Genomic DNA, 13,298 nt, shown 5'->3' on the forward strand with positions numbered 1-13,298 from the left:
ATGCACAGCATTAGAAAGAGAAGGTTGGGTATTGACAGTTTTGTCCTCTAAAATAAGAAAATTAACCCGCTAACTATATATCATGTTGTAGATAATATTAAGGGTGTATGCTTTACAACAGGAGTTTAAAAATGCTGCCAGGATAATGATGAATGTACCCCCTTGGCTGCAGGCACTTGAAATGTTTACCACATTGTTATCAGAAGACTTAAATCCCATCATTTAGGGCCCTTTTCTCATGTCAAGAGAATTTCTTCACCTTTACTCAGCATACTAACTCCTGCACCATAAAATGTCCTGAACAATAAAATGTTGAACATTTTGTAAGCCAACCTGATCACAATCGGAATCGTACTTGGCAGGATCAAAATAAAATTGTGATCTGACTCAGAGGGGTGGTTTATGTTAACTGACAATCTGATAAGTGTGCATTTGAACATTTGACACGATCAAGCTATTCTGAATGAGGAAAGCTGACCTGAGTGTGTAAATGCCCTCTGCACCAATGTAATATATTTCTGCTTTGAGTGGTTAGAGCATATGGCTAGATGCTATGAGAATAACCCTATCGGTACGTTTACATGTCACATTTCTAGCCTAATCAGCCATCTCATTCCAATTACCTATTTCCTTATTAACAGTACCATCCAGTTATTTCTTGGGTTTTAATTTAAATACATTTCAAATATGATCATGACATTTAGTGCTTCTAAACTTAGCCACTGACAGCATTATAAACTCTATAAAATCTATACTGACTACTTTAGCTTCTGTGTGGATAACAGTGTGCCCCTTATAATGGAATATTATTTCCCCAGTAACAAGACCTGGATCCACTCTTAAATAAATTAAAACAAAATAGTCAAAAAGTAAAGGGAGAGCTTAGCCCTTGCAAAACAAACTCAGAAGGAAGGGCAGGGATAAAGGAAACCTGTGCAGAAAGATGTTCAGCTGCAGCTGAACAACTTCTATGTAGACTGGAGAAGCCAGAAAACAAAATTAGATCCAAACTAAACCCCCAAGCCTAGATCTCCGACAGCTTGGGAGATCTAGGCTAGATGAATGACCTGAACAGGTTCTTCAACAGATCTTATCACACAATCGTCCCTCCCCCAGCCGTCTGCAGATCCTCCTCCTTATCTTCAATGATGGTCCGCTTATTTTCTGCTAAACTTCACTACACTCAGCTGTAATGTCCCACGCTATTCATTTCAGAGGCTTCTACCCCGCATAATCCCCCAAAAATTCCAAGGTGTGAAAGGCTGCAGGTCAGGATTACATCAGCCCCAGTCCCTGAGGTGCTATGCAGACTAAATATGTGGCACCATGGGATACATTTTCATCATGTGCATGAAGCTAAGGAAATATCCTACTGTATCTCTAGAAGACCTTCTGACCACTCATCCACAGGGCCCTCAGGAACTAAAGGGCGGTAATGATGGTAGCACTGAACTTGCACCTCTAAAAAAAATGCCTGTGTAAATAATAAGATGCACAAACAGGTTTGGTTTCCCAATTAAGTGAGAAATCTGTAAAATGCAACAGAGGGATTTAAAGACTGGTGCCAATGTCTCCATGGTGGTAGGTACCAGCAGGAGCAGACCCACCAAAGTGAGATCTTCTGAAGTGTGGGTGGTCTGACTTTGGTTGCTTTAGCTATCATCTATAGTGCATGGAGCATCGACCAATATTCAATGAGAGGATGAAGGCCGGCAGTGTCCAAGGATGCCCTCTCGACCATTCAGGAGGTGGGAGACACTATTGGGCAATCCCGTTCATCCAATGCTTTAAGTTTTTTCTGCATGAATTTATGACCATTACTGTTCTCGATTAATCAAACAAGCGTTCAGATCCTTGCTGTTTTTTAATCAGCTTTTATTTGTTGTAAATAATCTAGTTAATTTTATGCAAAAATCCATGTGTTGTAGCTTATATTTATTACATCCTCCTACACAGAAGAGCATTCATTTTAATGCTATTTTTTTTTATAATCGTCGAATATTATTTTTCTCCTTTGGGTAAATTTGCTCATACAGCACAGTCTAATCTTTATTCTGTTTTAGTTAGACCTTTGTGTGTATCTGCATGCTTCCATATTCCTTACTAAGGCACAAAATAGAAAAATTGGACTCTGGCATCAAAGGGTTCTAGAAGCTCTTTAATAAAACAGGATTCTAGCTAATTAAAAATTGAACCAAATAGCTTTTAACTGAAACACAAGCTCATTTTAAAGTCTTTTACATTGGCTCCCAATTAATTTTTTTAAATTTATTTAAAAATATGTTTATTTGTTTTTAAATGCCTAGCCTGGCATTATCCCACAGTATCTGTATGATCTGCTCAAGCTATAGGTTCCCTCATGCTCACTCAGGTCAGCAGATCAGTCACTGTTGGTGGTCCTGAGATTAAGAGGTGACTGAGTGGTTTCAGTCTCTACCTTCAAACTGTGGAGTGATCTACCTTTGCAGATCAGACAGGCCCACTCACTTCCTGTTTATGAACCATCTCATAAAGCATTTTTTTTTTCTCATTGACTTTTAACGCAGGTTGTATTCTTTTTTTCCATCTGTGCTTAATATCTCTCATTTTTTTATTTTAGGCATACAGCACTTAAACAAAAAATCTAAATGAAAAAAATTGGATTGTATTCAACAAAATTTTATTCTGCCCTGTTTAATTAATTTCAGTGTTAAGTGAATACTTAGGGAAGGACGCTATCCAAACCAACCTAGCTTTTTTCAAAAACAGGATTATCCTCCTGCTTAATGATGAATATGGTTATTAACGATATTTTTTTTACAAACTTAAATTCAATTTTATCCTCTATAATCAATTCTGATGATTTCTAGGCTTATACATCCAAAAATCAATTAATTTTCTGATGATGGGAAGTACACTACAATATCTTAAAATGTAAAAATATGAGAAAAGATGGCTTTAAGGGCTACAAAGCTGCAGCACAGGCATTGAGATTTCAGAAAAATATAGTCAGAGTGATTAACCAAAAATATAGTTAAAACTAAGCAAGGAGATCCTTCATAGAGTGAATGAATCTCAGCACTGATGGTATTCAGGGCCTGGGTCTGAATTAGGCTTTAACAACTTATAATAATAATTTAAATATTAATGGATAATTGATTCATGAGCTTCCGGGAAAAAAATCACTCATATCACAGAAAGGCAATGTTGTGGTTATGAAATTCTGCAGTACCATGAGGTTGATCACCTTCCTACCCCTGTTGCTAACCCCCAATACAGAGTCTGGGTAGAGGAAGTAATTTGATTAGAAAAGTGAAAGTCATACACAGAAATATTCCAGGCAGCTTCATATGTTTTTGGTTTTATTTTGAAATCTGAAATCTGATCAATCCAGGACAATTTAGATACCAATTAAAAGCTAACGGCCTGGAGGAAGCCAGAGTATCACAGGGCACAGGGAGACCATAAAAACTCTGAAATTTGATTTCTTAGAAAATGTGAGTATCAAATAAGATAGATAATGAACAAAACAAATTTAATACAGAAATGTACTTTAGTTAAAAAATATATTCAAGTACTGTACAGTATTTGTAGTAAATAATTGGGTTGAAGCTCTTTTTACATGAATTACTACATCACTGAAAGGAAGTGATCAGCTGGTGTTTATCATTTAAAAATAAAAATAAAACTGGTAACATTTCTGTGTCGGGTAACTTATCTACCAACAAAATGTCTGCTCGACATCTATCAAACCAGAAGTCTTTCACATGATTGTGTTGGCCTTAACATAACATTATAACATATATCATAAATGACTTTTACTTTTTGAATGAAACCTGCAGTTTTTGTATTTATTGAAATAAACCTGAATGCAAAGAGAAATCACTGGGTCATAAGGATTGCTTCTGCATTTGCTGTAACTGTTATGCGTACCTTACAGCCCTCACAGGCATGGACCCCATAGTGAAACCCAGATGCTTTGTCTCCGCACACGCGGCACTCGATGTTTAACGTTGATGCCGACGCATCCTCAGGAAACTTGGAGAACAAAGTGCTGTCAGAGTACTGCGGAGGTGACTCTGGTTCCAGCTTGATTGGGTCTGATGGAGAAAAAAATCAAAGAAGATAATCAGTATTCAAGAAAAAGGCAAAGTCTTTTAGTTGTTAGTAGGTGAATCTTCAAATAACTTGGATTACAGTCTTTCTATGAATCTCAATTATTTAATCTAGACAATAAACCATTATTTAGTTCACAGTGAGGGTTATCTACAAGAAAAAGCTTCATGAGTGACTGAACATACTGTGTGTCTCAATCTCTCTTCTGTAACTTTGCATGTTTGTGTATTCCATGTTCGTCAGGTGCTCCTCATTTAGCGGCGAACTGATGTCGTAGGCCACACCAGCGGATGAAATGGAGGATACAAGTTGGGGAGACAGAGAAGAAGGGATGGAGGAGGAGGAAATAGAGGCATAGTCTGATGTGGACAAATGTTTCATGTCGAGGTAGTGGGGGCTGTCGTCCAGCTCTGGCAGGTCTGCTGTGCTCAAGCTGAAGCCAACAGGCCAAGCTAGGAGCTGCTGGGTGTCCACCATGTCTGCTGTGCAAACAGAGGAGATAAAAGCCATTCATGAGGGGAGAAGGAGGAAAAATGAAGCTAAGGAAAAGACTAAACATGAATGTAAACAACAAGCCCACGTACAGCATTCCGCTGTTAGTTAATCATTGAAAATGCTTCAGAAAAGTCCAAAACATTGGGGCGTGCATGCACACTCCCATGCAAACACCATGAGGAGTACTTGCAATCCTCCCGTTCATTCCTGCTGTCTGTTATCAAGCGAACTGGGAGGCAGTCTGTGTCACAGGGAGAACAAGACGAACTCTGGCACTCGGGAAACGTCTACTCTGCTCAAAACACTGTCTTCCTCTGATCCTGTTTGGGTGCCAAGAAGTATGATTGCCCAACTTAAGGCCATGAAAAGGAGGCCAAGGATACATGACTTAGTATTAAACACAAAAGACTAAACTTTATGGGTTCTGATATACACTATATTGCCAAAAGTATTTGCTCACCTGCCTTGACTCACATATGAGCTTAAGTGACATCCCGTTCCTAATCCATAGGGTTCAATATGACGTCGGTCCACCCTTTGCAGCTAGAACAGCTTCAACTCTTCTGGGAAGGCTGTCCACAAGGTTTAGGAGTGTGTTTATGGGAATTTTTGACCATTCTTCCAGAAGCGCATTTGTGAGGTCGCACACTGATGTTGGACGAGAAGGCCTGGCTCTCAGTCTCCGCTCTAATTCATCCCAAAGGTGTTCTATCGGGTTGAGGTCAGGACTCTGTGCAGGCCAGTCAAGTTCATCCACACCAGACTCTGTCATCCATGTCTTTATGGACCTTGCTTTGTGCACTGGTGCACAGTCATGTTGGAAGAGGAAGGGGCCAGCTCCAAACTGTTCCCACAAAGTTGGGAGCATGGAATTGTCCAAAATGTCTTGGTATGCTGAAGCATTCAGAGTTCCTTTCACTGGAACTAAGGGGCCAAGCCCAGCTCCTGAAAAACAACCCCACACCATAATCCCCCCTCCACCAAACTTTACACTTGGCACAATGCAGTCAGACAAGTACCGTTCTCCTGGCAACCGCCAAACCCAGACCCGTCCATCAGATTGCCAGATGGAGAAGCGCGATTCGTCACTCCAGAGAACGCGTCTCCACTGCTCTAGAGTCCAGTGGCGGCGTGCTTTACACCACCGCATCCGACGCTTTGCATTGCACTTGGTAATGTATGGCTTGGATGCAGCTGCTCGCCCATGGAAACCCATTCCATGAAGCTCTCTGCGCACTGTTCTTGAGCTACATGAAGTTTGGAGGTCTGTAGTGATTGACTCTGCAGAAAGTTGGCGACCTCTTCGCACTATGCGCGTCAGCATCCGCTGACCCCGATCCGTCAGTTTACGTGGCCTACCACTTCGTGGCTGAGTTGCTGTCGTTCCCAAACACTTCCATTTTCTTATAATACAGCTGACAGTTGACTGTGGAATATTTAGGAGCGAGGAAATTTCACGACTGGATTTGTTGCACAGGTGGCATCCTATCACAGTTCCACGCTGGAATTCACTGAGCTCCTGAGTGCGACCCATTCTTTCACAAATGTTTGTAAAAACAGTCTGCATGCCTAGGTGCTTGAATTTATACACCTGTGGCCATGGAAGTGATTGGAACACCTGATTCCAATAATTTGGATGGGTGAGCAAATACTTTTGGCAATATAGTGTATCTAAAAACCTCTTTACAATTTAAATGTCACTAAGAAGTTATACGGAATTTCTGAAAAATGTTTCGTACACTGAAAATTTCAGTCTACAAAATAAGAGGTGCTTAGTAAATACTGTTAGAAAAAGTTCATTATCAATTTATTTATTCATTATGTTTATTTAGATTTCAAACTGAAGAAGCAAAGATATGCCAATTTGATTCATTGGTGTCAGACAACTTAATAAAAAAAAGCAAAACACCAAAAATAAACAATTTTGGTTTTCATGTATTTGTTAGCACAGATCCTTAAAGGCGTGGCCATCCCAAATGGTCAGACATTGGAGGAAAAAAGTCAGCCGAGGTGATCAAAGTCCAACCATCTCAGGGTACTAGTGTCCACATGAAAACAAACCAAATAGAAAGCTTTATGCCCCAGGGGTAAGTTTGCTCAAGGCTGTGGTGCAATGCAGAAATTCACAGTGCTTTAGGTGATTTTGCTCTCATCCTTCTCTTACTATGTTTAGCAAAATCTCAGAAAGCAAAGCCCAATTGGATCAATCAAATTTCCCAAAAATATGAATTAAATCATGTTTTTTGGTAAACTTAGATCAACATACTAATGAAGCATTAGAGTGGAAGATATACTTTTATACTTTTATATAAAAAGTATGTAAGTAATGTTTGCTGTTTGAAATAATAGTGCCCCACATTTCTAATTAAAACCCTTAAACATTGTTACTGTTACAAATGTCAGTGGATTTTATACAAAAGATCAACAAAAACTAGTTCATAACTGGAAAATGGAGAGAAAATAACGTTTTTAAAATGTACACATATAAGGATTCGGAGCTGAACCTCTACTCCAGTCTTATATCTGAGCATCAACCATGTCAAAGCTTTCAGTCTGTGCTGAAGAAAAAAACCTATCATCAGTATAATGCTGCCATGACCATGTGATAAAAACATGCTTTTTTTCCCCACCACACAGATTTTTTTGCATGTACGCCAGAAATGTCATATGATCTGACAGTAGCCTCTTCCACAATTTGCAGTTATGGAAAACCAAAGAGACTCATAAGGGCTTTTAAAATGAAAAAAAGTATTCCACAACATTTATGGTGTTTTGTTTTAATTCAGCAATATTTTCTGACAAACCTTGAAGGCCTCTTACTGAAAAAAAGAAAAAAAACTTGATTTATTCATAAATAAGACAACCCTTTTTTAGTTATCTTTAAGGGGCGGTTGGCAGCACAGATTGTATTTAGTGGCATTAGAGTAAAAATGGCAGTGTACAAATTTTCGCCACCCCTTTTAGATTTTTATTTAAAGAAATGTTGTTAACTATGAGTCACCTTACTAGTAAGGTGACTCATAGTTAACAACATTTCTCCTACTCAACAATAACCTACCTGGTATGGTCTATCAAATGGATTCTAATAAAATAAATTCAAGACATTAGTTAAAATGTGACTAAATGTAAAAGAGTTAAAGGAAAAGAAAAAGTTTTAAAGAGGCATTAAATACAGAGGAATAAAGTGAGATTTAACAGTTTAAGATTAACTTCAATTTCTACTAATGCTGGCCATGATTTGAACCAAAGAAGCCATAAAAAGGAAAATACGCTGTTATCAATAAAGCTAAAGGGCTTTACGGTGAACATAACCTTTATAACCAATACAGATTCTTAAAATAGACCCCAATCAGCCATTCACAGGGTGATTTGGAACAGAAACATAGCACAGAATGCTAATTATGCAACAGGACGCAGCTAAAATAGTAATGCCCAGATGGCAGAGTTACACCAGGTACAGAATGACTTCCACTGGCTCCAAACATACTTGGCAAAACAACGCTGTGGAACAAACATCCTCTTCTCTCCAACACATATTGTTTCCTTTTTTCTGGTTTGGAATGTGGCAGTGAAAATCAGTGGGGGTCCACTTAAAATTCACATGGACTGAGGTATTGTTCCACTACAAGGCAGAGGAATAATGTGTGTATATTTGTATGAGCCCATTACTAATAATACCCAGAGAATCCTGCTTATTTTTCATTTTGTTGGATAGCTGCCAGCTGATAAAGAATTAAAATAGACCAAGGAAAAGTGTGACTTGTACTCTGCTTGGCATGAGGATTTTTGATGAAGAAAGAAATTTAGTGGGAAAGAGAGGAGGTCCAGAGGCAAAAAAAAAGACATAAAGCAGTGGGTGACAGAAAGCAAGTCCCTCTGCTACTGAAATGATTCAAACTACACTCTGGAGACTCTTAAAAAAAACCTCTCATCTGAGGAAATCCATGCTCTGTGCTCTACACAACATGGGAAAATAAAAAGGATGGTTACAGCAATCTGGCAGTTAAACCAGGCTTCTTTAATGATGTCGTAACTGAGTGTGAAAACAAGTTTGGGCTCAAACTTTTCTCCTGAGGTTTTTCATAGAAACACTGTAATGTAAAATCTTTTCAAGTTTTTTTGTCTGTGAGTATTGTGTAGGAAAACAAGCTGTCAGACAGGATAAAAGGTGACAAATGATTAGTAAGGGCTGTTTGGTTTGTCTTGCCTTAGCAGAAGTGTGTGCATGTCAGCACGTGTGTAGGAGCTGGATCAGTGTCTTCAGCACCTTCTCAAATTTCCACATGTCAGAGCTTGACTTCCATGTAGGAACACATTTTAAAGAACTACTTTCTATGATATGATGCACCAGTGTTGACACAATTGCAATGTTAAAAACCCAAAAGGGCCAGATAGTTATAGCAACTATGACAAACTACATTCACTCTAAATGTGTCATTCTCAGAGGGCAACTTACCCAGAAATCTATTTGAAAGAAGAAGAATTTAAAAACACTCAAGTTGTTAATGTATTCTATATAAAAGCTGTACTATAAACTGTTAACTTCAAGAGGGGCCGTGCCACGGTCAATAGAGATTGAAAGCAACCACTGCCAAAGAAGAGGTGAAATCAAGAGAATGTGAAATCTTCCCTAAGGGATGGAGTTGTGAAACAAATGTAATGTTTAAGAGGCTAGGATTTCTTCACAACAGCTATGACTTTTCCCCAAAAAATAAATGAGGAAAATGAAACACGGTTAATGACATTTTTTGGGAGAAAAAATAAATGTATTTGTGTATTCGTACCATTCATCCTAATATGCCTATCAGAACCCATAGAAAAACCACCTTCAGCAACCATGGAATGAGTAGAGTCTACGTTTTATATTCATTGATCTTGGTATAAATGAGCTGTTCTTTTCATGGGAAGGTAATGGGAGGTTTGTTATTGGCAATCAAAAATCGGGCAATCAAAAATAATCAGAGTAGTGCTGCACAATTTTGCCAAACATCAAAACCACAATTTTTTTTCCTCCAACATTCTGTTTTTATTTTGATGTCCGTCTGCTTCAAACAAAGGCATAATGTTTGGCACCAGAATTTTTTTTTTTCAGAGCTCTTATGTCACAGGATGATGCTACTGCATAGAAAAGTGCATATTTCTAGCATTGCTCTGCATGCTAGCTGCAACATTGTCTTACCTTATGTGTGAACAAGTGTTCAATTTACTATCCAAAAGTGCAATAATATGTCTGCAAACTCATCAAAAACCACGAATCGATCAAAACTGTCTGTAATCCAAGAGGTCAATGGCAACTGGTTGGGTGGGAGAATGTCAGTGTGATTACTGTGAGTGGAGTAATCCAAAACCTGGTACATTGACTAGACAATGGCTCTTGCACAAAGATAGTAATAAGAACACTCACTTTTACTAGCAGAAGAAGGGAAGCACATTTAAAGCTTTTGTCCCACATTACAAATTTTTTTACTGCGGAAAACAAAAGGTTGACCTGCAAACAATCCGCGTTTGGCTCCCGTCCCATTGGCAAAAAAACCAGTCTTAACCCCAGCTGTAAATCTACATGGCCTTTCTCCCCCCACTACGGTGTGTCTGATGACGCCACTACACTGAGGTAGAATTGATGAAGTCATCAGCGTGAAAGAAATAAGGAAAGTAAACAATGGAGAGCACCATGGAAGGAAGCCACTGTGCTTTATTGTTTTTCTCTTCTGTCTGTCTGAATCTCTCTCACCAGTGCTGCACCATATTGAATGAATGCAAGGCGAGTTGGTTTTGCTCAAATTAGCGGATTTGATTTTCTCACTGTATGCCAATCAGACCGTTGGAAGGCGATTTTAACCTGGGTCGTTTGCTGCGTGGTGTGACACGGGTCAGTGAGCCATTCCCACTGCCACTAAAAGTCACTTTTTCCTGGTTTAAAAAGGTTTTTTGGCCAGTGGCCATCACCCTGAACACACTATCCTTCCAGGGAAACACGGTGGGGGGAACATTATGGTTTGGTGAAGCTAATTTTTTTGCAGAACAGGAGAGCAGTTCAGAGTAGGTGTAGATATGTTAGAACACAATACTCTACTGGAAGAATACCTGTTCCAGGCTGCCAAAAGATACACAGATATCAATGCAGAGGTTAAATTTCCAGCAAAGCTATAACTAAATTCTCCAGATCCAAGAAGAAACATGTCTTAGAATAGTCCATTCAAAGCCAAGATCTAGATCTCATAAATTCTAAGTTCTATCGTTACTTAAATAGTTGAGCTTCAGCTATCTTTCAAAGAAACACAAAATTCTAACCTCCGAAAATAAAATGCAAGAAAGCCGAGTAGACCTGCAAGTTTAATTGCCGTGAAAATAACAACTGATTTAAGGTGGACGCATTCCAATGTAAAGAAATTTGCAGTCATATACATCAGTCTATCATATAAAGTCCCAATCAATAACATTTAAATTTGGTCGTAATTCATGTATATATGGAGGACCAGTTCTATCATATTTAAAAATAAATACAGAAATAAATAAGCATACAATTAATTGCCCCCAAAATACAATAAACCAATAAATGCAGGTACAAATTAAATTATACAGTGAGACATAAATGTATATATCTCTTAATTGGCGTCTTTATTTATTCACCTTTGTGATAATTACCTTATTTATTTATGCGCATTTTATAATATTTTTTGGTCTGTTCTCTTCTTCCTCAGTATTTTTTTTACCCTATTTTAATGCTATTTATTTCTGCCTGTCATTTTTACATTTCTGTTTGCATTTCTGCCTCATTATGCAAATGAGGACGGGCTGTGTCTTAGGGGGTCAACTTCTGCCCATTGGTTTAAACATACATTCAATCTGGGATCCCTGAAAAGTCATTGTTGAAAAGTTATGTGATTAAGATGTTGAACATAAAAAAAACAAGTCAGAAATAATAGCAATAATAAATAGAAAACAAGAGTTCAAAAGCTTTCTACAACACACTTTAGAAACTAGGATTATTTCAGTCAAAGAACTCTATAGCTATCCAAGGAACTTTTAAATGTCAATGAGGCTAAGATTTAAAGCAGCCTTGCCTACAATATGTGGGTGACAAAAAGAGAACCTGTCCTGCTGCATTTAAGCATTAGGATGCTTATCTTTCCTACTGTACTTAAACAAAAAACTACCCACCCTGTTTCAGGGTGAGGACTAAACAGCTACAATCCCCACACTCAACACATTCAGATTTTTTTTTTTTTTCTGATGGAAAACCACAGAAGAAACCAATATAAAAAAAAAAGGTTAAGCCTGGCAGAGTGACAAGCAGGTACCACTGCCTTCACAATGCTATTATTGGCATGTTGTAAAGTATTTCACCTCTAGGAAAGAGGATGCTATTTTCCTCTTCACTCCTTTAACAAGTAAGCCATCTGTGTTGTCAAAGGTGATTCTTGAAAGTTTTTAGTTGTGTGTGCCTGTGTGCTTGGCAGGTAGTGAAAGCGAGAGAGGCAGCGCTCATCTTGAGCTCTGTGACTTCCTGACCTCTTCATGTAAAACAGCATGTGGTTCAGTGTCAGTGACTAAAACAAAGATGCCCGCCTGCATGTCTGCTTTGCAGTCCCCACATTTTCTTTGAAAAGATTAGAGACCTTGATTTTTGCCTGCTTAGTCCCGCATTAGGAAACTGTGGGACTCTGGAAACATGTTGTGCTGTAAGAAATCTTCTTGTGGTTTGTCTGACTAAGCAGTGCAGATTTTAAAGTAAAAAGCTTTTCGTGTCATTGAATGATAAAGTAAAAAAAGGCAAAAAAAACAAAAACAAAACATGTCTGCGTTACTCTTCAGGAAACTGCCACTTTTCTGTTCTGCTGGTGTGAAGCCACTAGAGGCAGATTCACCAGAAAGGGCCTTCCCCCTTCTCTAGCTGAACGATCAAACAGGTGAATATTGGAAAACAAAGTGTCAAGTGGAGGTCTGGACTGCCCTAATGACAAGACCGAAAGTCTACACTGAGTCTGAAAACCCACCTTGTTGATTGGCAGAGAACTTACTCATTTAGAGCGTTCTGAGCTTGGCATTGTGGGACGATGGAAACCACAATTTCTGTCTGCCAGACAACCTGTCTCTGATTTCAATTTGATTTTTCATACTCAAATCTCCTTGTTTCAACTTGGTAAACCTAAAATCTGACCCGACTTTTAGAATTATCTTGTCAGCTCTTTTCTTGTAACTGAAATGTGCCATGCAAATAAACCTTATACACCCGACCGTTTATTACGGTTTATTAGTTGAAAATGTGCATCACAAGTATGGCAATATAGGCTAAACTTTTATATCACAGTTTTAAACATGATGTATTTTAAAAATGTATCCTCTTTTTTTTTTTGGTTGCATAAACAGACTCTGACTCCATACCAAAATAGTAGTGTCTGATTTTTTTAAATTACTCCCATCCTACCTATTCTATCACTCCTGAGGGGGAAAGCCTATCAAATGTGCATGCATTAGCATGCGACAGCGCCGTTGACCTCGTGTACAGCTCTCTTCATGATTTGTCTCAAAGACACAGTCTTAGCAAAAAGAGTTATTTACATTTCAAAGTAAATAGTATGACCTACAATGAATACTAGAAAACCTAAGCTCACTGCATAAACTCCAGAAGTGTGCATGTGCAGAAGGACACTGATATGGCACGCACAACGGCATAAGGCGAGCATGTGACAAATACTGGCATTTGG

The 13,298-nt window shown here is 38.5% G+C and overlaps 1 protein-coding gene across 1 annotated transcript in view; it reads right to left on the bottom strand.

Moving 5' to 3' along the window:
- Positions 1–13,298, bottom strand: part of pparg (peroxisome proliferator-activated receptor gamma) — a 58,761-nt gene that overhangs the window by 26,417 nt on the left and 19,046 nt on the right. Inside the window, exons 2-3 of the mRNA XM_038307855.1 lie at positions 4,281–4,577; positions 3,913–4,079 (exon numbers count right to left, since the gene is read on the bottom strand). Coding sequence (XP_038163783.1) covers positions 3,913–4,079; positions 4,281–4,577 — 464 coding nt within the window. The remainder of the gene's footprint in view (positions 1–3,912; positions 4,080–4,280; positions 4,578–13,298) is intronic.

The sequence above is a fragment of the Cyprinodon tularosa genome, unplaced genomic scaffold, assembly GCF_016077235.1.
Source record: "Cyprinodon tularosa strain WSP-4 unplaced genomic scaffold, ASM1607723v1 ctg621, whole genome shotgun sequence".
In the NCBI taxonomy this organism is placed as follows: domain Eukaryota; kingdom Metazoa; phylum Chordata; class Actinopteri; order Cyprinodontiformes; family Cyprinodontidae; genus Cyprinodon; species Cyprinodon tularosa.